This window comes from Erythrolamprus reginae, chromosome 7 (genome assembly GCF_031021105.1).
Source record: "Erythrolamprus reginae isolate rEryReg1 chromosome 7, rEryReg1.hap1, whole genome shotgun sequence".
NCBI lineage: Eukaryota > Metazoa > Chordata > Lepidosauria > Squamata > Dipsadidae > Erythrolamprus > Erythrolamprus reginae.
In genome coordinates, this window is record NC_091956.1 from 62,436,804 (window position 1) to 62,461,052 (window position 24,249).

Below are 24,249 nucleotides of genomic sequence, written 5' to 3' on the forward strand. Positions count from 1 at the left end.
TATAACTGTTTTTATATTAAGGGTTTTAAATTGCTTTTTAACTATTGGATTTGTACTGTGTCTTTTGTTGTGAGCAGCTCCGAGTCTCCGGAGAGGGGTGGCATACAAATCTAATTAATTAATTAATTAATTAATTAAAAATTAGAATGTAGATGAGTAATTATTATTAGTGATACTGGTACAAACTCGCTGTAATGAAGAAAACTGTGTTTTATGTTTTTTGTGTGTGTTTTGTATTGTTTTTAATCTTGAAAATGTTCAAAAAGTTTAAAAAAAGTATTACTCTCACTCATCTAGAGCAGTGATTTTCAACCTTTTTTGAGCCGCAGCACATTTTTTACATTTACGAAACCCTGAATCATATTGGGGGGGGGAGCTAAAAAAAGTTTGGACAAAAAAATTATCTCTCTCTCTTCCTCCCCTTCACTCTATTTCTTTCTCCCTCCCTCTTTCTCTCCCTTCCTTCCTCTTTCTCTCTCTCTCCCTCCCTTTCTTTCTCTTCCTTCCTTCCTCTCTTTTTTGCTCTATTTCTCTCCCTCCCTACGTCCCTCTATGTCTTTCTCTCTCTCTCCTTCCCTCCCTCTCTTTCTCTCTCTCTTTCTCTTGTTCTCTTGTTCTTTCTCTCTCTTGCTTTCTTTCTCTCTCTCTCTTGCTTTCTTTCTCTCTTTCTTTCTCTCTCTCTTTCTTTCTCTCTGAGCTTCGCGGCACACCTGACCATGTCTCGCGGCACACTAGTGTGCCACGGCACACTGGTTGAAAAACACTGATCTAGAGCACTAATACCAGTGCATTCTGATTAGACTAAAAATTACATGCCATCTGCCACAGAAAGTAAAACTCTTTTCATAGTAATAACCATTATTTATGTAACACGAACAAATGTTTTAATAGAAACAGAAGCATGCCTTTATGCCATAGTAGACATACCCCATTCAGTCATTGTTTCAGAGAGAATTCTTTATCTAAACAGAGAAACACCATGTTTGAACAAAACAAAACAAACAAACAAAAAACCCCAGTGGGATTTGGAGTGATTTCCTTTTGCCTTTCCCATTGAGTTTTCTTGTGAGAATCTAGCAGGCAGCATAACAAATCCAATCCTTTCCTTTCCCCTCGCCCCCTTTTTTTGCTCCCCTTTTTTATTCCCTGCTACTCTGTCAGACTTCCTTATTTGCCCCTCTGTCTTCTACCTAAAATTCCTGCCAGCTTCATTTACGTTTCTGGGAAGCTTACAAAAAAAATCAATGCAAAGGAAACTAAGGAACTAAGACGCCTTAAACAAGATCTAAGTATTGCCCACAAGATCATATGCTGCAACGTCCTGCCTGTCGGTGACTACTTCACCGTCAACCACAACAACACAAGAGCACACAACAGATTTAAACTTAATATTAACCGCTCCAAACTTGACTGTAAAAAATATGACTTCAGTAACCGAGTTGTCGAAGCGTGGAACTCATTACTGGACTCCATAGTGTCATCCCCAAACCCCCAACACTTTACCCTTAAATTATCTACAGTTGACCTATCCAGATTCCTAAGAGGTCAGTAAGGGGCGAGTACAAGTGCACTAGAGTGCCTTCTGTCCCCTGTCCTATTGCTCTCCTATATCTCCTATACCTTTCTTCTATTCCTATATCTCTTCTTCTATTCTTTCATTGATATGTTCTATTACTATATCTTCTTTTCTATTCTTTCATAGATATATTTTACTATGAGTATCTCCTCTATAACTTTCATCGTGTATTTTACTATGTGTATGTATGTGTATATATGTATGTATGTGTTTATCCACTAAAACTCTCGTTGTGTATTCGACAAAATAAATAAATAAATAAAATAAAGGTTCACCTCCCACTCTCCAAGCTATTTACCAGAACAAATGATTTTCCTTGTGATCTCCTCATTCAAGAGATCCTTGGCCGAAAAAGTTTTTCATCCTTTTCGATTAAAATTCCCCACCACCTGAGCGGCGGGGGAGGAGAAGGAAACCAAACCCCCAAATCAGAAAAACAAACAAACAAAAAAACAAGCTCCACTCCGCGCTGCCGGCCGTTGTGATGTCATAACGGATCGAAGAGTTTGAAGACTCCACCTCTTCACCAGGGATCGCCTCGCTGACTACTTCTCCGCCTTCCCCCTCTTCCTTTTATTCCCTCCTTGAGCGCTTGACCCCGCCCCCTTTCCCCACCCACCCCGCCCGGCCGCCCCTCCCCCGGCGCGAGATAGCACGCACCCGACAGCTGTGACGGTGTTCACTAGGCCCTCGAAAACCGACTCTCTTTACAACCCCGCCCCCACTCGTCGGGAACCCTAGGGTTTTTTTTTTCCTTCCCCGCGCGCCACGCACCGTCTCTCTCTCCCTCCCTCCCCGCCGTAGGGCGGTGGCGGTTGAACCACCCCTTGAGGTGTATGAACGACGCCGCCCCCGGAGGCCGCTGTTCGGGCGGGGGGGCGCTTCCCCTCCAGCCTCAGCCCCCGTGGGGCGGCCCAGGCTCGCGACACGGAGCTTCTCCTCTCAGTTTCGCTCCGACCTTTCGGCGCCCCGCTTCTCTCCCGACTGCTGCCCGGCAGGGAACGGAGGGAGAGGAGCGTGCCGGGCGGTGCGGCGGCGGTTCCTTCTCGGCATGTCAGCGGCTGCCCCGCCGCAGCCACCATCTCGGGGTGCGGAGAAGAGGAACGGCGGCGGCGGCGGCGGCGGGGCCTGGTTGCTGGAAGAGAACCACCGGGAACCGTTCCTGCTTCCTTCCAGCCAAGTAACCGAAGCTTCTCGGGAGAGCTTGAGCTCCGCCGAGGGTTTGCAGTCGCAACGGCAGCAAGAGGACGACGAGGACAACGACAAGTGGCAACGGGGGAGGCCGCAGCCGTGTCATGTGGTCGAGGCACCGCCGCCTAAGGAGAATCCCTGGACGCGTTGGAAGCCTCCCCCCAACTCCGGGGGTAGTTTATCTCCTTCCAACGCTTCACAGGAGTTAACTTCACAGGATCCGGGTGAGAAAGGCCGCTGCAGGTGGCGGGGTGAGGGGGGGGAGAAGTTGTCAAATTGCGTAGCGGCGCTACTTTTGTGAGGGGGGGCTTGGGGTGTGTTTGGGAATGATGACGGCGTTTCGCGCTCGAGTTTCTTGAAAGTTTCACCCTCCCCCCCCTCCCTTCCTCCCCTCCTCCCTTCCTCCCCCCCTTTTCGTATTTGATTCCAAGTAACACGAAGCTGTGGAGAAAAAGGCGCGGGGGGGTTGGTCAAGCGGACCTTAGTTAAGGAGTGTTGCCGCTCGGAGTTTAGGCACGCGGTCAGATTGGGGAAGTTGAGCGTGAAGGGAGGGGAGGTGGTGGGTTTTGGGGAGTTATTAGGTGAGCCCGGAGAAGATTTGGAAGGTTCTGACTAGAAAACAAAGCCCGCTAGAATTTATAGTTGGTGTTTGGAGGTGTTTGAAGAGCGGTCGTGGAATTGGGAAAGAAGTACGTCGTCGTCGTCGTTTGAGTGTTTTTTTAAATATTTCCAGAGGACGGAACACCACGCATTTTTAATGTGGAACAACCTGCGACTTGTTCTTTCTTTTTAACAAAAGAGAGTACAGTATTGCTATAAAGGATTGGCTATTTCTTCCGTCATTTAATATAAATCTTAATGATGGCTGGGCTTACTGGCAGGTGGCCATGTTCATTACTACAGTCACACTAATTTCATCCCATTTCAATGTGGGACAGAAACGGAATACTTTCCACCGAAAATATCCTATCTGAACTTTAATTCAAACTTTAATTATACTGCTCAAAAAAATAAAAGGAACACTCAAATAACACATCCTAGATCAGAATGAATGGAATTATTCTCACTGAATACTTTGTTCTGTACAAAGTTGAATGTGCACAATAGCATGTGGAATTGATTGTCAATCTGTTGTTTCCTAAGTGGACAGTTTGATTTCACAGAAGTTTGATTTACGTTATATTGCGTGGTTTAAGTGTTCCCTTTATTTTTTGAGCAGTGAATATTTACTGAATATATTCATAGCAACAGGGTGGGTCGGCTTGGTAAACATTTTTTTAGAATATTCTGCGGAATAAAGCTTAAAAATATTTTAAACTACAAATAATTCGATTTTAGATGATGACTGAAGCCAGTAGGTATAATAAAGTACTCCTAAGGTTTTGGAGTAACAGGCAAGTCTAGGCTCTAGTCATCCTGAGTCATGGAATCTTGTTGAGGGATTTTAGGTAGCCATTGTCTCAGCCTAATAAGCTTTATACAGGTAGTCCTCGACTTACAACATTTCATTTAGTTAAAACAGCACTGAAAAAGTGATGTGATCATTTTTCATACTTACCACCTTTATAGCATCTCCATGATCATTTGATCAAAATTCAGATGCTTGGCAACTGTTTCATATTTATGACGGTTGCTGTGTTCCAAGGTCATGTGATCCCCTTTTTCAGCCTTCTGACAAAGCAAATGGGGAAGCCAGATTCCAAGAGAGAAGAGACAGAGACAGATACAGAGATACACACACACACAAACAGAGGGCTTTAATTGAAAAGCATCCTCCAGGTGGTGAAAGTTCCCCATGCATGTTTTAAATCCGCAGTGCCCAGCTGCAGGCCTTTTCTTTCTTCTCCTGCATCCTATTCCCATCCCGCCAACCCTTGCAATAGCAAGGCCAGGTGTAGCTGGGTCAGGCCAGTGTCTCAGGGCGGAGAGCAGGTTGCGCATTTCCCCAAGTGACCAAGGCATGCCCAGCACCAACAAGAATGAGTCCCAGTCGCTTCTCCATTCCCTGCTTCTCAGGTTAGGCAAGGAGTGACTGGGAGGGGAGGGCAAGGGGCAGGACCAGTCAATAATGGGATCACTTGATAGGGAGCCATAGCAGAGGATCCAAAGAGCTGCATGCAGCTTTGGAGCCACAGGTTGCAGGCCCCTGCTCTACGGGATAGGACTTGCAACATTCCCTGTCTCTCCGCTCTGATGGGTTGGATAGATGTGACTGGCAAGAGACAGTCCCTCAGATAATCTGGTTCTAAGCCATGAAGGGCTTGGGTCCGAAGTCATGAAGGGTTACAAGTGAAGTCATGAAGGGTTACAAGTGCAGTGATTCCTGAGGCAAGGAATGTTGTAAAATGGGGCAAACTTCACTTCACTAATGTCTTACCTAAAAGAAATGTTGGGCTCAATTGTGGTATAAGTTGAGGACTACCTATATTTCATTTTGGGGCAGTATATGTTTTTGATTGATTTGGTATTACAGTAGGATGTTTTTAATTTCTGCTTGTATTATGAAGCTACACATTTTAATGAAAATTATGGGAGAACCATTAGGAATTTAGTTCAATTTGTGCCCTGCAGAAGAAAAAAATAAATTAAACCATGCTCCAGAGGTGGTTTTCCAAAGACAACAGTCTCCACTGTTGTAAAGATCTAAGAGTTAGGAATTTTTTTCTGGCATTTCAATAAAATCTAAAGTAGTTTCTGATCATTATCCCTCTGACATCTTTTTATTTCCCTTACTTCTGACAGGCCATCCTTTGGGTTTTTTTCTTTACATTGAATATCCCAACTTCATTCTGTCCCTTCATAGGGCATTTTTCAAATTGGGGTGTATGGCGTATTCAGGGAGGGATACCACCTCTGGTGTAGGGCATGTCGTGTCCTTGTACGGCAGCTCATTTTAGGGCAGCTTTTAGGACAGCTAGTTCACCGTTGATCCCCATTTGTCACTCAGCTCTCACCTGTGGCTCCTAGTAGCTGTAGCATGCCCAGCGGCGACACCCTGGGAAACAGCTTTGACAGACTGGTCAAACCAGGTTAAAAGTAGCCATTGGGTCATTGACCTTCTGTGTGATAGTGATGTGTCTATCCCTAGCATGTGAAGACAGTTTCCGGAACACTGAGCACATGAAATCATCTAGAATAGGACAACGTTCATGAAGACGGTCTCTGCATGCGACGTGGTTCACTAAGAGCACCGCAAGACACGAAATATGCCCTGGTCAACCTCTGGGGCCAGCTCATGTCCAACTGTCTTGACTCTTGTCCTGCTATTGGAGCAAGATGTAATCTGGGAAGAGAAAGTGAGGCTGACTACGCACACCTCTCCCTCACTTTAATTCAATTCACACACAAGTCTTGACATCCCCCCAATTCCTGTGAAAGATCCTGTGGTGATGGGCGAGCAACAGAGCAGCAGGTGTGAATACACTGGGAGATGTAGCCATGGACCTGCATACAGGTGACTCAGGTCTAATGGTCATTTTCCTGCTGACAAAGCAACAGCTGAATTTGGCATCTATATGACTGACTGAGCAGCCCTCTCTAGGACCATACTGCTCACCTCCATAGTAAGCAGAAGGGGCTAGAAAAGGTGCCCTAAATGTTGTTGCTTTATAGAACCCTGTCCAGCTTACCGCGGTTGGAGGGGATCCTATTTCATGCAGCTGAGTAACAAAATCTCAGAAAACGTAAGGTAACACCACTCACCATTGCCACATGGAACATACATACACTTCAAGACAGCCTCTTAGCAAATAGACCAGAAAGAAGAACAGCCCTAGTCTCCAGAGAGCTCATAAGATTTAACATTGATACTGCGGCCCTGTGTGAAACTTGTCTAGCCAACAAAGGCTAGCTCACAGAAACAGGAGGTGGTTATACATTGTGGTGTGGATACAGCAATAATGAACACCATGAATCTGGAGTTGGCTTTGCAGTTAAAAATCATCTTGTCTGCAGGCTTTCCAGTCTTCCCAAGGAGTGAATGACCGACTCATGACACTGCATCTTCCACAGCTGAGAGGAAAGTAAGCCACACTGATCGGTGCCTATGCACCCACAATGATGAACCTGGATGAAGTAAAGGACAATTTTTCATCCATGAAGCACACTGACAAGCTGATTCTACTTGGCAATTTTAACAGGAGAGTAGGATCTGATCACTCTGCCTGGGATAGCATAATTGGAAAAAATGGAATTGGCAAATGTAACAGCAATGGCCTATTAACTACTGAAGACACCTGCGGCTCACGATCTGATAATCACCAATACCATCTTTCACTTGCCCACTTGTAAAAAGATGTCCTGGATGCACCTACACTCCAAGCACTGGTATCTTATTGATTATGTCATTGTGCGGAGGAAAGACAGACAGGATGTAAGGGTGACCAAGGCCATGCTGAGTGCTGACTGTTGGACTGACGACAGACTTATCATCTCCAAATTAAGCTTTTACATCAAGCCAAAGAAACGTCCACAGGGAAACAAAGATGCAATGAAACGGATCAATGTCAATAAACTGAGGAACCCTAACACAGCAGCTTCACTGGTAGAAGATCTTGAAAACCAAATTTCAGAGCTGTAATTAGAGGGAAATGCTGAGAAGGACTGAGAACACTTTATTTGTTTGTTTGTTTGTTTATTTATTTATGATTTTATTTTATTTTATTTTATTTTATTTTAATGCTGCTCCTCTCCACAGACTCGGGGCGGCTAACAATAATAAAAAGACAACGTAAATAAATCTAATATTAAAAAATCTAAAAACCCCAATTTAAGAGATCAGTCATACATACAGTCATACCATACATAAATTTTATAAGCCTAGGGGAAGGGAATATTTCAATTCCCCCATGCCTGATGACAGAGGTGGGTTTTTAAGAGCTTACGAAAGGCAAGGAGGGTGGGGACATCTCTGATATCTGGGGTGAGTTAGTTCCATAGGGTTGGGTCCGCCACAGAGGCGGCTTTTCCCCTGGGTCCCGCCAAATGACATTGTTTAGTTGAAGGGACCCAGAGAAGGCCAACTCTGTGGGACCTAACTGGTCGCTGGGATTCGTGCGGCAGAAGGCAGTCCCGGAGATATTCTGGTCCCATGCCATGAAGGGCTTTATAGATCATAACCAACACTTTGAATTGTGACCGGAAACTGATCGGCAACCAGTGCAGACTGAGGAGTGTTGCAGTAACATGGGCATATTTAGGAAAGCCCATGATAGATCTCGCAGCTGCATTCTGCACGATCTGGGGACATTGTGCATTCTTCTGCACTAAAAGTTGTAGAACCCTCACACAGGAATCAGCAGGACTGGTTTGACGAAAATGACGAAGAGATCAAGGCCTTACTTGCTGAAAAGCACTGCTTTCATCATGCTTATCAGAATGACCCATCATCCCCAGCTATGAAAAACACTTGCAGCATCATACAGAGCAAGCTTTGTAAGATGCAGGACTCCCGGTTGAGTACAAAGCAGATGAATTTCAGCAGTTTGCCATAGAAACGATGTTAAATGATTGTATGAAGCCCTCAGATCCATGTATGGACCTCAGCCCTCAGGGAGCTCCCTTCTACTGGACACAGCTGGTACAACTCTCATCACTGAGAAGACTTTGATTCTACAGCATTGGGCCAAGCACTTCCAATCTGTATTGAATCGCCCATCTTCCATCAACATAAACTACAGCTTTGACTCCCCACCATTGAAGACTGAAACCCTGCAGGCCATCAACCAGCTATCCAGTGGCAAAGCCCCAGGATCTGATGCAATACCAGCAGAGATCTATAAGGATGGTGGTACAATGCTTGTTGACAAACTCACTCAGCTGTTCCAGGAACCATTCCTTAGGAACTGAAAGATACATTCATCATACACCTCTACAAGAGGAAAGGGAATTGACAAATCCACGATAATCATAGAGGAATATCATTGCTTTCCATCACAGGCATGATCCTTGCACGAGTGTTGCTGAACCACAATAGAACAGAATCTATTACCCAAAGCACAGTGGGGTTTCTACAAAAAGTGTGGCACTGTGGACATGATCTTCACAGCCTGACAGCTCCAAGAGAAGTGTAAATCGTGAATTGTATACCACCTTCATGGATCTCGCTAAAGCTTTTGACCAGCGGTCCCCAAACTACGGCCCACGGGCCGGATGCGGCCCAACGGCGTCTTTTAACCGGCCCGCGGTAGCTCACGAGATTTTACTGGTCGATAAAATAAGCTCCCGAATCTCCTGTCCACTCACCGTGGTCGGCTGCTGAGCGAGGAGAAGGTGGAGAGGCAAGAGGGCGGGGAGGGAAGCGGGCCTGCAATTGGCCCATTCTTTTGCCGCCTTTAGGGAGAGAAACTGTTGCTGCCCTATGGCAGAGCAGAAACAGTTCCTCTCCCTAAAGGCGAGAAAGAAATTGTCCAATTGCAGGCCCGCTTTCCGCCCCGCCCCCTTGCCTCTCCACCTCCTCCTCCCCTCCTCCTCCTCGGCGAAATTCATGAAAAGGCGATTGGCAATTGAAAAACTGTCCACTGAAAGTCACAGCTAAGTGCACCATGGCTAAGTGTGTGTGTGTGTGGGGGGAGGCGGCTGCTTGAAAACCCCTGACCTCTATCGCCTCCCCCCCACGGCACAAGGCGAGCACACCTCGCCGCTAACACAGGCGGCGGGGACCGCCCTGTCCCCCCTGCGCAAAGCTACACAGCCCCAGATCGCTCGCTTCTCCAGCCAGCAAAGCTGACTGCCCGGCTTTGCTGGCTGATGCAGGAAAGCGTCGCATTTAAAAAGCATGCCACTTTCCCGGGCAGCCGGCTTTGCTGGCCGTAGAAGTGAGCAATCTGGGACTGTGGCGCCGTGGTGGCCTTCAAGCGAGGCCCTTCGCGGCGCCCCACCACCTGTTCCTGCAGGAAGAAATCGGGCGCTTTACCGGGAGGCGGAGGCGGCGTGGGGCCGGATGCTGGGTGCCGGGGACACGGGGGGAGAGCGAAGGGGTGGACGTGGCTGCTGCTTCTCAGCTGCAGAGCCGAACGGGGGCGGAGATCAGCGGCGGAGTCCGGTGCTGGCGCCATGCAGGCCGCTCATCCAGGGGGGCATGGACCGGCAAGCCGCCCTCCGCTCTCTCTCTTTCTCTCTCTGTTGCTGGCGTGGTGTATGAGAGAGAAAGAGAGAGCGGAGGGCAGCTTGCCGGTCCACGCCCGCCTGGATGAGCGGCCCCGCATGGTGCCAGCGCCGGACTCCGCCGCTGATCTCCGCCCCCGTTCGGCTCTGCAGCTGAGAAGCAGCAGCCACGTCCACTCTTTCGCCCTCCCCCCGTATCCCCGGCACCCAGCGTCTGGCCCCACACCGCCTCCACCCGGTAACACGCCCGATCTCTACCTCTCTCTCTCTCTCTCATACCCCACGCCGGCAACAGAGAGAGAAAGAGACAGAGCGGAGGGCGGCTTGCCAGTCCACGCCCCCCTGGATGAGCGGCCCCGCATGGCGCCAGCGCCGGACTCTGCCACTGATCTCCGCCCCCGTTCGGCTCTGTAGCTGAGAAGCAGCAGCCACGTCCACCCCTTTGCCCTCCCCCTGCGTCCCCGGCACCCAGCGTCTGGCCCCACACCGCCTCCACCACCCGGTAACGCGCCCGATCTCTACCTCTCTCTTTCTCTCTCTGCTGCCGGTGTGGTGCATGAGAGAGAAAGAGAGAGAGAGAAAAAAGAAGGGAGAGAGAAAAAGAGAGAAAGGAAGAGGAGAGATAGAAAGGGGGAGAGAGAAAGAGGGAGAGATAGAGAGAGGAGAGAGAAAGAGAGAGATACAAAGAGAGAGATATAAAGAGAGTGAGTGAGAGAAGGAGAGATAAGAGAGAGAGAGAAAGAAAGAAAGAGGGACAGAGAGAAAGAAAGAGGGACAGAGAGAAAGAAAGAGAGGGACAGAGAGAAAGAAAGAGAGAGACAGAGAAAGAAAGAGGGACAGAGAGAAAGAAAGAGAGGGACAGAGAAAGGGAGAGAGAGAAAGAGAAAGAAAGGTAGAGAGAAAGAGGGAGCGATAGAGAGTGAGAGAAAGAAAGAGAGAGGGGGGGAGAGAAAGAGGGAAAGATAGAGAGGGAGAGAGAAAGGAAGAAGAGAGATAGAAAGGGAGAGAGAGAGAGAAAGGAGGAGACAGAGAGAGGGAGAGAGAAAGAGGGAGAGATACATAGAGAGTGAGTGAGAGAAAGAGAGAAGAGAGAGAGAGAAAGAAAGAAAGAGAAAGAGAGGACAGAGAGAAAGAGAGAGAGAGAACTAGAAAGACAGAAGGACAGAGAGAAAGGGAGAGGGAGAAAGAGGAAGAATAAATATTAAATATTGTATTTGTTCCCATTTTGTTTTTTACTTTAAATAAGGTATGTGCAGTGTGCATAGGGATTTGTTCACATGTTTTTTTAATAGTCCGGCCCTCCAACAGTCTGAGGCACAGTGAACTGGCCCCCTGTGTAAAAAGTTTGGGGACCCCTGCTTTTGACACTGACAGAAATGATGGCCTGTGGCGCAAAGTGTCAAAATTTGGGTGTTCTGATAAATTCATCCTGATTGTGCATAAATTTCACAAAGGTATGATGGCCCATGGAGAAGCTTCAGAGGCCTTTTCCATCACAAATGGCATCAAGGGTGCCTGTCGGCTCCGACCTTGTTCGGCATAATGTTTTCAGCCATGCTGTCATATGCCTTCCCGAACAATTCCTTGAGTTAGCCTGAGATACAGGAGCAATGGGAAACTGTTCAACCTCCAGGCTGTCGCCAAGATAAAGGAGACTGCTATGTGACTTCCTCTTTGCTGACGACTGTGCCCTGAATGCTGGATCAGAGCAGGAAATGTGACAACTTTGGTCTCCTTATCAACATAAAGAAGACTGAAGTGATGCATCGGCCAGCTCCAAAACCCAAATACCAAGAGCCCACCATCACAGTAAATGGACAAAAGCTACAAGCAGTGTACCAATTTACATACCTTGGCAGCATCCTCCCCAGTTCAGTGACAATTGATATTGAGGTCAACTGCAGCATCGCCAAGGCAAGCTCTGCATTTGCAGATTAACAACCAACATGTGGGAACAACGTGGAATAAATCTTGCTACAAAGCTCAAAGTCTACTGAGCAGTAATGCTAACTGTGCCAGTGAGATCTGGACTGTATACAGGAGACATACTAGGTAATTGAACCACTTCCACATGACCTGCCTCCGTAGAATTCTGAGGATATGGTGGCAGGATAAGGTGCCAGACACTAAAGTCCTCTCGAGAGCGGGCCTGCCATCAGTTCCCACCCTGCTGATGAAAGCCCAGACACGCTGGGCAGGCCATGTACAGTTCCTCTATGGTGAGCTTCTAAAGGAAAACGATCACATGAGGGACAAAGAAGCAATACAAAGACACATCGAAAGCCTCCTTCAAGTCCCTCAATATCGACACTGCCTTTTGGGAAACCCTGGCACAAGTTTGACCAACATGGCTCATGCTGATCCACCAAGGCTGCTAGACGCCTGAGGCCAGAAGAGCATTCATAGCAGAAGAGAAGCGAGCACTCCACAAAACCAGAGCTGCAAATGCTGTGACAATGGTGCCCACACGTCTGCCCAACATGTGTGGGCACCACACCAACATTTCGTGCCCATATAGGCCTTGTCAGCCACCTGCGGACACATCGCGTACAGTCCACAATCCACTAGATGTCAAGGTCCTCTTTGAACATGATAGACAGAAATCTCAAATTTATATCATCTTTGTCACCTTCTGAGTCTCTTCTGGCCTGACAATATCATTCTGGAAATGAGGTACTCAGTACCCCAAGTGTGGTCTTGCTGATGCAGAGTAAAGGGAAATAAAATTTTATGTGTCTTTGGTACAGTATTATTGCAGTCCAGAATTGCATTAGATTTCCTGGTGTTTGGTTCACCCTGCTAGTTCATATCCAGCTTCCTGTGAATGACTGCACCCCCAAAATTACATTGTATTCTTCTCAACATAGTCTTCCAATCTGTTAAAATTAAATTATAATTTCATTCCATCATCCTGGGTATTGCCCAAATGTCTCAATGTAATATTATCCACAAATTTGATGAGCAGTTCACCAAACCTGTTATCCAGGCCATTAATAAAATAAGACTAGAATCTAACAAGACCCCTATGGGATCCTAATAGTGGCTGCTATCCAAGTTGATGCTGACTCTAAGTGCAATTAGTCAGCCAGTTGTGAATCTATTTCTGAAGTGTTGCTCAAATTACCTAATAGGTTAGGCGAGAAGGTCATGTCCTTCTCCAAAACTTTATGAAATTAAACTAATGTATATCCACAGCATTCCTCTTATTCATGGACCACTTAACCTGTCATAAGAGTTTAGTCCCACGTTATCTATTTTTGACAGTGCCATGTTTTTGGTAGCAATATATAAGACCTGGTCTTATTTTCAGATTAATAAGTAAAATCACTCTAAATAAAAGACATAACATAATTTTTGGAGTATAAGATGCCTCAGAGTATAAGGTGCACCTTAGTTTTGGGGGAGGAAAATAGAGGAAAAAAATCTTATCTACCAGGTTTTCATTTGGCTAGCGTCCTTAATCTGTTCAGCTTCAGCACATTATTTCATCCCCTGGTTAGGGCTTAAAAAGCGTTTTTCAGAGGGAGCAGGAATGAAAGCAAGCCTGCAAAGACTAGGGGTAGGAAAAACTGCTTCGGAGGAAGTAGGAATAAAAATAAATGCAGCAAGCCAAGAATATTGTTAGCACTGTGAGTATTTTACTAGCATGTGTGCACACTATGTTAATTTTCCTTTTATGGCTGTGGTGGGGATTGGAAGGTCAATTGACCTCTTCCAATCTATTGACAATTGTGTCATTCTATAGACTTGCTCTTACTGTATAGCTTATTTAAAACTACAGATTCTTCTTTTATAGCTTCCCATAATTTATTGGATATTCGGTCAGTTCCTGTAGCTTCCTGTTCCTTAATGACAGGAATGCTGATCTAACTTTATCTTCTAGTATTAGGGATTCTTGTAATTAAAGAATATCTTTTAAGATATTCTGAATGTTGGCATCTCATTATTTCACCATGCACTTTCTAATTTTGTTAGATCTCCTTTGAATTATTTACTATCTGTTAATCAATGTCCAATTGAAGGTTGGAATGTCTCTCCTAACAGCTCTCTTGAACTCTTTGTAAAGATTATTTTTGATGTTTTTATCTTTACTGGCTTTGGTTTCTTTTCCCTTCTCACTATTAACTTACTCAGGATAAGTAAGCTCCGAGTCCTTGGATAGGGGTGGCATACAAATAGAATAAATAAATAAATAAAATAAAATAATGTAATGAAAGTAATTTAAATAGGAAAATGTTTATTTTGCTTCAGAAAATTTTTGATCAATAACAAAAAGAATTGTGAATGTTTCCAAGTATTATCATTTAAATATATATATATTTATAACAATACTTGCAATTGTATTTTCAATATTATTTATTAACATATGAAACAGATTTTAAGAAAAAATAAAAATGAGAGGGTTTTTTTTTAATTTTCTCAGTTCCTCTTCTTTCAAATGCTTCCAAGACATCTGAAACTCTTTGTGAGAGTCCTGAGAGTTGTAATGGCATTTTCTTTATATCAAGACATGCAGAAAGTTTCATTTTTAGAACATGGCTTTGAGGAGCATTCCTCATTTAGCAACTACCTCAGTTAGTGACCATTCACAAATGTCAGTAATAAATACCAATGTACTTATTTTGTATTCCAGAGTGAGAATAATGCTGTCATAGTTGTTAAATAACTTTATCTGAATGAGACTGTAGTGAGCAGTGATCTTTTCTGTCTGTCTGTCTGCCTCTCTCTTTCTCTCTTGAATGGAATGTGATTGCTAAACAGTAAATGAGACCAAGAAACAAATTATAATTACATTCTATCTATGCATTTCTCTAGAGATTATCCATTAGTTTTACCTATTATTCCCAACAGCCTCATTTTACTGCTTTTATTAAATAAGATTGATGTATAGCTACACTTTGTGATATATTTCTTTGTTCCCTTTTTAAATGCTTTCATAATTCAATGAGATGATAATTACATTTTTTGCAATGCAGACCTATGTATCTATGCGGGCGCAAATCTTAGTTGGTGCATGTATTTTTAGTTAAGTATGTAGAACAGTGTTTCTCAACTTGATGCCTGCTAACTATGTTGGGTGTTGAAATGTTCACTTAGTATAGAGACATGTTGAGGAAACAGATATATAAGCTTGCAGCTTTATGTTTAAAGTTTTGTAAAATGCATGCTGACATGGGTAAATAATTTATAAAACTATTAAGTATTAACAATAATAACAATTAAGTATTGTTAAGTACTGCATTTCAGATTTTCTAAGAAACCATTAATTTTGACATACATTGGTAAATTATGTACAGATAAGTTGATGATATACATGTACCTGCTAAATCAAGCTTCGCTGATTTAACTCCTTTTCTTTTATTTTAGAACTGCAGTGTTCTACTAAAGTCATAAAAGCAGGAAAGTTGAAAATAAAGAAACCCAGTAAGGCATGTATCAATACAAGTTCAATGTTCTATTATTAAGCATTCAATAATTGTGTGTATATTTATATTCTGACTTTGTTTATAAAAAACACTTGTCCACTGTTTTAATTTCAAAATAATGTAAAATGGCTTAAGTATATAATACAAGATTTATGTTTAGGAAAAAGGCTAGTATTGATTAGTATTTTTATTATAACTAAGCTTTAGAATTGTTTTAATCATTTACTGATTGGTATTTTTAGAAAAGTATTGCATCCAGGTGCTTAAACAAAATAGAGACTTATTAGAATAATCTTTGCATATTAGATATATTTAGAAAATATGGTACCGGCTGTTCATTACATTAAGTGCTCCTTTAAAAGTTTGTGAATGTTTGTTCAAATTATTTTCTTGAAATTGGCTCAAACTACCTTTATGTAATTGTTGCCTTAGTAGTGACTCTTTCTCCTGCCCTTTTGAAAATCCTCTGTGTTTCCATAGTCTTTCTTTTGAACCCCTGAGGTACAGGACCATTAGAGTACAAGCATACAACAAATTTTATCAAACTAGCCCAAAGGAATTTATACTTTGATTTTTAAGTGAACTTTAAAGATTCTGCACAATACAATAGACTTTGAATTTAATTTACAATCTGAGCAATTTTAGAACTACTTTTTGCAGCAAACAGTATGCACACACATAGCATTTTTTACCTTATCTTTTTTAAAAAAAATGCAGGTATGGTTCTCCATCTCCATCTTCACATTCATATTTAGGTTATTCTTGTGAACCAAATGCAGTTGAGATATAAATTCTGGCTTCTGTGTTAGAATTTTAAAATGTTCTCCTTTTTTTCCCTTTCCTAAAAATATGCTTCCTTTCCATATTTCATGTCAGTTCCTCATTAGAAAGCATTCTTTATAACTACACTTTCCTGTGGTCAGTAAACTTTTTGGTGCTATTAGAGTTAATGGGTTTGACCTTTTCTGACTGAAGGCTTTTAAAGTTATGTACCTATTAGTATCTTCACTGCTGAAAGAAGAGGACATCATAATCCCTTAAAGCTCTTTCTTTCCTCTCTGCTTTGAGAAATGTACTCATAAATTCATTTATTTACTCCTTCAAAATGTAAGCATAGATTCCCATTTTATGATTATGATTAAATTACATCTGTCCAAGACATATACATAAATCACCTCTGGCTATTTTAAATAAGAAAATGTTCTTATTCCAGATGGTTTACCTCAGGTAAACCGTCTTCACCTGAAACTGTGTGTATTCAACTCTTCAAAGCGACTCCTCCTCCTTAACAAATCTTTGAAGCAACAAGAATAATCCCAGCAATTTTTTAGACTGACTAGCAGATGATAAAGTTTTTTCTTCTCTCAAAATGCTGTTCAGTCACAATGCTTTATAATCATGTAATTCTTTTCAGTCTAAATTAATAACAAGGGTGTGCCTGGTCACTAACGTTGCATTATTTAATATAGGAAACATTTTGGAACCCCCCCCCCCAATAAAATAGAAAACAAATGCCTCATCAGCTATAGAACAGTCAGAAAACTCAAAAGGACACCATTCAAAATGGCAACACTTGGTTTCAGGGTATTTGAATCTGATCTAATAGGTGTTTTTTCTTGTTAAGAAATAAAAAATGCTGTAATTACTTAATATATTTTTTTGTGATTCACAACTGCAAATTTTTAAGGGACTTGACTGCCACATCTACCATGGCATTGTTTTCCAAATTACTATGGCAGACAGTACTGATAAATTCAGAAAAAATAATTCAATCCTGCCCCCAAAATCTAATTAGAAAATATGCGAATTCATGCCTTTTTCAAAAGCTGATTCTGGTTTTAAGTATAGGTTCAGTTCTGTTCTTAAATTCCATATTGTCCCTCTTCCTTCTTAGGTATAAGGTTATATATATCTTTAAAAAGATGTGTGTCTAAGAAGGAAGATGGACAATTGCATGCTTCACAGGTGGCGTCCATGAAGTAAAGTCGATGAGAAACCAGCAGGAAAATCACAAATATGTCTCAGTTAACAACCATGGGTGATTTGCTTAACCATTGTGGCAGATTGAGTTTGTAAATCTGTCATGGACAATAATGTCTCATTTAGTGACTTACCATTTAGCGACTTACCATTTAGGAGTTGCCAGTCCCAATTGTGGTTGTTAGGGTAAGGAGTACCTGTATTTGCTCTGTGCGTCTTGTCATCATGTTGTATTGGTAAAGACAGTTACTAATAATCTTTATCTGTAATCTGGTTGCCATAGTATAATTATATTGACAATTATGAATATTTTTCTGCTTGCTTTTGAATAAATATTGTATGAACATTAAGTTTTTTTTATTGCTGCAGGCAGATTATTTCAATGATGCAACAAACTGGCCAACACCAAGTGAAATTGCAAGCTCTGAGGTAAGTTCATTTTTGGGGGTCGGGGAAGGAAATGCACTACAGTTTAAGTTTTCTATGTCATTGTAGGAGGAGTTGTTTGTCTACACTTATTTATTTTTATTTATTCATTTATTTTATTTGACTTCTATGCCGCCCAATCCTAAAGGACTCAGGGCAGCTTACAAAATAATATAATAAATACAAAAAGATACAAGCAATAAAAAGCTGTTGAATATAATATCTAAAACTAAACCCCGCAATAAAACTCATTTGTATAAAAAACAGTCATAAGCATATGCATACACACCATTCATACAGTTTGGCCATGAAAGATATACAATTCATGGTCCCCAGGCCTGCCGGCAAAGCCAGGTCTTTGTGGCCTTGTGGAAGGCCAGTAGGATGGGAGCAGTATGGACATCGGGGCGTAGTTGTTTCTATAGAGCTGGGGATTCCATAAAGCCGAATTCTAGAAGAAAGTGTGAATATATACTTTTTGTTGCTCATAACATTCTACTGGTGGTCCTGCCTGTCAAGAATATACATAGTTTTATTTCTTTAGTTGATCACAGAACCTTTGGTTCCTTCACTTTGTGGAAAATTCTACTATTTCTTTTTTAAAATCTTAAATGGCAACAGTAATACTTAAACACATTGATAGCTTTTTTTCCTCTATAGTATACTTGATTGTCATTAGCCATATGATGTATTTTTTTTTAAAGTATATTTGAAATAAAAATTCATTTATTTACTTTTGATTGGGATCTTCCCAGAGTTGGTTATAAAATGGGGCGACTATGTAATTTTAAAAAATAAATAAAAATAAAAGAACTGGTATGCTTGAAGATAGCTGAAGAAGCTTTGACTGTGCTTAACAAGAACAATTAGACATTACAAAAATTAGAGCTTTCTGTAATAATTTTGCAGCTAGTCTCTATTGCTGATCTTGGTCACTAGCATTTTCTTAGCAAGAGAACTCAAGCACCTGTTTTAGAAGTGAACATGAATGGGTAAGAAATTATTATAAGGTCATTTGAATAATAAGGGACAGAATTAAAAATGTAAGAAAATAGGATATTTAAAAATGATTAATTTTAAAAGGTCTCCATGATATGAATATGATTAAAATTGAATTCTTACATTCTTTAATATTTTGTTACAGTGCAAAAATGTAAGCAACCAGAATAAAAAAGCTCCAATAAAAAAAGAGAAAGAAGAAAAAAATGAAAAGAAAAGTATCAATAAAATAAAGGAAAACGTGGAGATAAATCTAGATATTCATGGAGAAAATGTTAGTGAAGATGAAGGTCCAATTAACAATCAGAAGAAAAAAGGTTAGTCTGGACTCAATTTTATCTAAAGTTTTTAAGTATAGTAAATGTGAATATTTGAGAATATTGCTACACGTTTTCCTCTATGTACATATTAGAATTTAATTTAAACTAATACTTTAAATTTGATTATATTAGATCTATATTCCCAGCCACCTTATACTTTTATATTTTATATTTGAAGGTAATAAGCATAAGTGGGTACCACTTCATTTAGATGATATGAAGCCAGATAACCAAGAAAGGCCAGGATCTCAGAACAGTTCAAGGTCCCAACCAGAAACCACCAAGCTTGTGCCTCACAACAACAGACGCAATGAGGCAAGAACTAGTATGTCACTTAAAATTCTGATGGTTTATCTTGCATATGTCGTTGATGTTTGACTATGGAAATTTCAGTTGTGTAACTACAGAACTTAATTTTCTTATTTCCAAAAGGCTGGCGAAGGGATCGGGAAAAGCGAGAAGATCATGATGAAGTTTCGAGTGTGAGAAGTGAAGGTGGCAGCATTAGAGGATTTTACAGAGGACGAGGGAGAGGCAGGGGAAGAGGAAGAGGACGTGGAAGAGGAAATCCTCGAAGTATGGAAATAGAAAATTATTAAGAAAGAATGGTATTGAACATACTAAATTGCAAAACTAGCCATAGTTACATGGGTTGCTTATAACATAATGCCAACTCATGGTTTGTTATATGAATTTTATAAACTGTAATAATAAATAACAATTTGAAATGGGCTTATGGTTTTAATTTGTGAACAGATAGAGAGCGCCTGGCTTGTGTAACAAGCAATCATGATTGATTGCTGAATAGAACATTATAGAAAATTCAAAATTTTCCAGTGTGATTTAAGAAAATTGACTCTAATATCTCATCTTAAGAATTTATTTTTTCCTTCAGGCTGTCTAATTTGCAACATTGTACTTTTGCCCAGACTCTGATACAGAATCTGAAGAGGACTTTGTAACTTTTCATTTGAGGAAAGAGATATAAAAACCAGGAACTCATCAACAATAAACCAATTAAAACATATTGAATACTAGACTAATAATAGTATGAAAAACTTCTCTAGGTATGAAGAATTGGGTATAAAATAATATCCCACAGAGATTCATACTTCTCCTATCCTGCTGGCCTTTTCTAAAGGCATTCAGATTAAATATTATAGTAAAACAAAAATAGGAATGATTATTGATATACGGAGAGGGACGGCATACAAATCTAATAAAATAAATAAATAAATAAATAAAAGTATTGAATGTCCCACTTTTTCTGTGCTTAGAAATCTTGATTCACCACCACCAATACCAATTAAATAGCCATATGAACTTTATTCTACGATAAGCCAAGCCATGAAACTGAATATACATTTAAGTAAGCTAGTAAAAGAATCTAAGTCACTAATCTTCACCCTCTGAGAATAAGAGGAATAGTTGGATATGTACAAATTTTTCTGATTCCTTTCTCGTATTGAATCAATCAATGAAAGCTTTCCAGGGTACACTTACTTACTTTACTTTTTTCTTCTGCTAATTTTGAAGTGAACCATGATTATTCGTGTGGCTACCGAGAACAGTATAGTGAAAGGACTGATCAGCCGTTTCAGCCAGATCTTAGCACTAATATGATGTATTATTATGATGATGGAACAGGAGTACAGATGTATTCTGTGGATGAAACCTTGCTTAAAGAATACATTAAACGCCAAATGTAAGTAGATTGCTTAATGTATATGCTACAGAGAAGTGAGGAATAAACTGTCTTTGAAAACCTTAGCATTTTCACTGTGAATTTTTAAGAAAGATGATGAGTCCTGACACTCTTCATGCTACAAACTTTTTTACTATGTTTTACCTTATGTATTAACAATGTGACAAATTCATATGTCTACAACAATGTAATTGTGAAATTATCATTAGATAAGACAATTTTCTAAAGAGGTTTTGCTGGTTAGTTACTATATTGTATTTCAACTGCAAAAACAAATCAGTATATTTTTATGCATGGATAGTTATAATTCAATAATATACAAATAATAGTAGAATAAAAATCTAAATGCTCAATTATATCAAAAACTAATACTGAAGAAAGTCCTATTAATCATCTTTCAGAGGAAAAAGTCTCCCCAAACGTATATTTGTGCTAACCTAAACACTTTTAATTGTTTTTAGCGAGTATTATTTTAGTGTAGAAAACTTGGAAAGAGACTTCTTCTTGAGAAGGAAGATGGACCAGCAAGGATTCTTGCCCATATCTTTGATTGCAAGCTTCCATCGTGTGCAAGCTCTCACTACAAATGTAAACTTAATATTAGAGGTAAATCATTATTTCTAAATAGTAACACATGTATTACATTTGCACCTTTAAAAAACATTTTAACAAAACTTTTTAAAAAAAATTGGATGCTATTTTCTGGAATTTCAAATTGCATTTAAAAGAGATGAATTAATTATTAAAATTATTTTGTAATAATATTGTATTATTATTATTTACAATTAATTTGTTATAATAATAATAAAATATAATAATATTACTTATTATAGAAGATCATAATTTTCATTGTTCAGATAGCTCTAGTTTACTGACTACTCATTCAGCATCCATTCAAAATTGTGATGGTGCTGAACAAGGGCTGTTTAATAACTGGTCCTCAAAATTCTAACCTTTGCAGAGCTCCTATAATTACATGATTGCAATTTATGCATTAGACAACCAGCTCTCACTTATGATGATTGCAAAATACCACAGTTTCCCCAAGCAAAGTCAGTGGAGAAGCCAGCGGGAAAGATCAAAAGTCACTCAAGTCCCTATTCTGATCTTCGCATGCACCATGCCATTCCTCCTTCTCTGTGTTGTCACACCACACTTAAGTCATTCTCCTCTGTATTTTCCTGTGTTTATATGTGTGTACCCAATTGTTTCTGTTCTGCATCACATACACCTCCTTCTCGGGGCCTTCACATGCATGTACCCAAGTTGTTCTTTGGGCTTCCCATTTAACAACCTGTACATCTTGGGTAATGACAGCAACCAGGACTGCCTTCAGTTGCTATTGCTAAGCAATGTAGCCATATGAGATGATTTACAATCATATAATTTAGTGTTGGCAGTCCCAGTATCAATTGCTATCATAACTCATATATTACTCATATAACTTTTACTTTGTGCTAAGCTAAAGTTAAGCATTTTAACTGTTTTAACAAGTATTATACTGCTCAAAAAATAAAGGGAACACTTAAAAAACCAGAATATAACTTCAAGTAAATCAAACTTCTGTGAAATCAAACTGTCCACTTAGAAAGCAACACTGATTGACAGTCAATTTCACATGCTGTTGTGCAACTGGAATAGTTATGCAAATGAAATATTCAGTGAGAATATTTAATTCATTCAGATCTATGATGTGTTATTTGAGTGTTCCCTTTCTTTTTTTGAGCACTATATTTTAGTGTAGAAAACCTGGAAAGAGATTTCTTGAGAAGAAAGGTGGACCAGTTATCATAACTTGTATATACTTGTAGTTATACATAGATAATACCAATGATTATCTGTAGAAACCAGGAGTGAGACAATTCATATTTCATTTAAAAACGATTCCCTCAAAATATGCATCAAATATTGCTTATAGTTCAGGGAAAAGACAGCTGTTTCCAAATGAAATTTGTTTAACAGATTTTTGCAAAATTCAGAAAATCAGGCCATCTTGAGAAGTGAAAACAAATCATGCAAAGGTCATTACTGGCTTTGTAAATATTTATCTATCAGAACAGAAGTTAAGTAACTTGTATTTTGTAATCTTGTATGTATCAAAGGTAAGGCTCTAGCATTAAGCATAATTGCATTTTGTTTATATGCAGGTTAATTAATATGTTTATTTGTATAATACAGGCCTTAAAGGACAGTACTGAAATAGAAATAGTAGATCAGAAGATGAGGAAAAGGATAGAACCAGAAAAATGGCCAATTCCAGGTCCTTCTCCACGTAGTCTTCCACACACAGACTTTTCTCAGCTTATTAACTGTCCAGAGTTTATACCAGGCCAGATTTTTGGTTCACATACAGGTAAGATGTTTTTACTTCAAATTGTATTTTAAGGGTCTCTATATATAAAGCCCCAGATATCTCATTTTTATGCAAATGAAAATTTATGAACTACTATTGGCAATTACTGCTTCAATGTTCAATTTACTTCCAATTTACTTTACTTTTTCCCTACTTCTATTCTTGAAATAGAAAATGGAAAATATAACTAAACTTATAAAATATATTTTCTTGCCTTTTATCTTTATTTTTAATAGGCAGTGTCTGTACAAAAGGGTTCATGACATCAATCAGAACAATCAAAATATTCAGTTTTCTAAAAACTTTTCTTTATGCAATTATCTTTGACTTTAAGAGAAAAATAAACATACTTTCAAGTTGTACATTGTCTCCACAGAGTTTTGATTGATGACCCTTAAGGCCTTTTTAAGTATTAGATGATAGAAGGGAATTATTATATGACCCTTTTGGGCAGAGTTAAAATACCCCAAAAAGGAAGAAAACAGTGGATTTCCTCAGACTAAAGCTACAGCAATTCTTTCCACATGTTGGTTTCTAAGCATAACTATAAATTTAATTATTTGTTTAAATGCCACCCACTTTTAAAGATGCTGAGTAGTCAGCAAACAGATACATTAAAAAACCCCACTTCCATTAAAAAACCCACCCAGAAAGAATAACAAAACAATCCTAACGATATCATAAGGGATGAAGTAAAATGAGAAGGAATCAGGAGCAGAGAGATGCTGTTTTCATGATCCATCCCTATAGTCTAATGTATGAAACTTATTCCTCCCAGCAGTCTTCTTGTGGGATGGACGGTTATTTTTTTAGCAACAGCTCAAGTATGAAAAGCTAAATTGTATTGGGCATTAAGGTCTCAACAAAACAGAGTCATCTCATCATGTCATTTTAATAATGGCATCTCACTGCTTTCAAACACCTCGTCTTTGTAAAGGTATCTGTGTGGATTTTACTCTGCTAGTTATTGCTGCCTGTGGGGGATGGTCCTTATCTCCACTTCAAGGCCATAGAGCCAGTGCTGTCCAAAGACATTTCCGGTGATGTGGCCAGCATGACATCATGTAGCACTGTTACCTTCCCAAATATGTATTGGTCTACTTGCATTTGTATGTTTGCAAACTGCTAGGTTGACCAGAGCTAGGATGAGGACAGGAGCTCATCCAGAA

General features: G+C 40.3%; 1 protein-coding gene across 2 annotated transcripts in view; it reads left to right on the plus strand.

The window, feature by feature from the left end:
- Positions 1–2,217: 2,217 nt before the first annotated feature.
- Positions 2,218–24,249, plus strand: part of LARP1B (La ribonucleoprotein 1B) — a 36,346-nt gene continuing 14,314 nt past the window's right edge. The window contains exons 1-9 of one of the 2 annotated variants that reach the window (XM_070757700.1): positions 2,218–2,991; positions 15,239–15,304; positions 17,651–17,706; positions 18,848–19,019; positions 19,201–19,347; positions 19,455–19,598; positions 20,559–20,727; positions 21,189–21,333; positions 22,906–23,080. In XM_070757700.1, coding sequence (XP_070613801.1) covers positions 2,628–2,991; positions 15,239–15,304; positions 17,651–17,706; positions 18,848–19,019; positions 19,201–19,347; positions 19,455–19,598; positions 20,559–20,727; positions 21,189–21,333; positions 22,906–23,080 — 1,438 coding nt within the window. In that variant the 5' untranslated portion in view covers positions 2,218–2,627. Of the gene's footprint in view, positions 2,992–15,238; positions 15,305–17,650; positions 17,707–18,847; positions 19,020–19,200; positions 19,348–19,454; positions 19,631–20,558; positions 20,728–21,188; positions 21,334–22,905; positions 23,081–24,249 lie in introns of those variants that run through there. The other variant, XM_070757701.1, reaches the window with a different exon arrangement.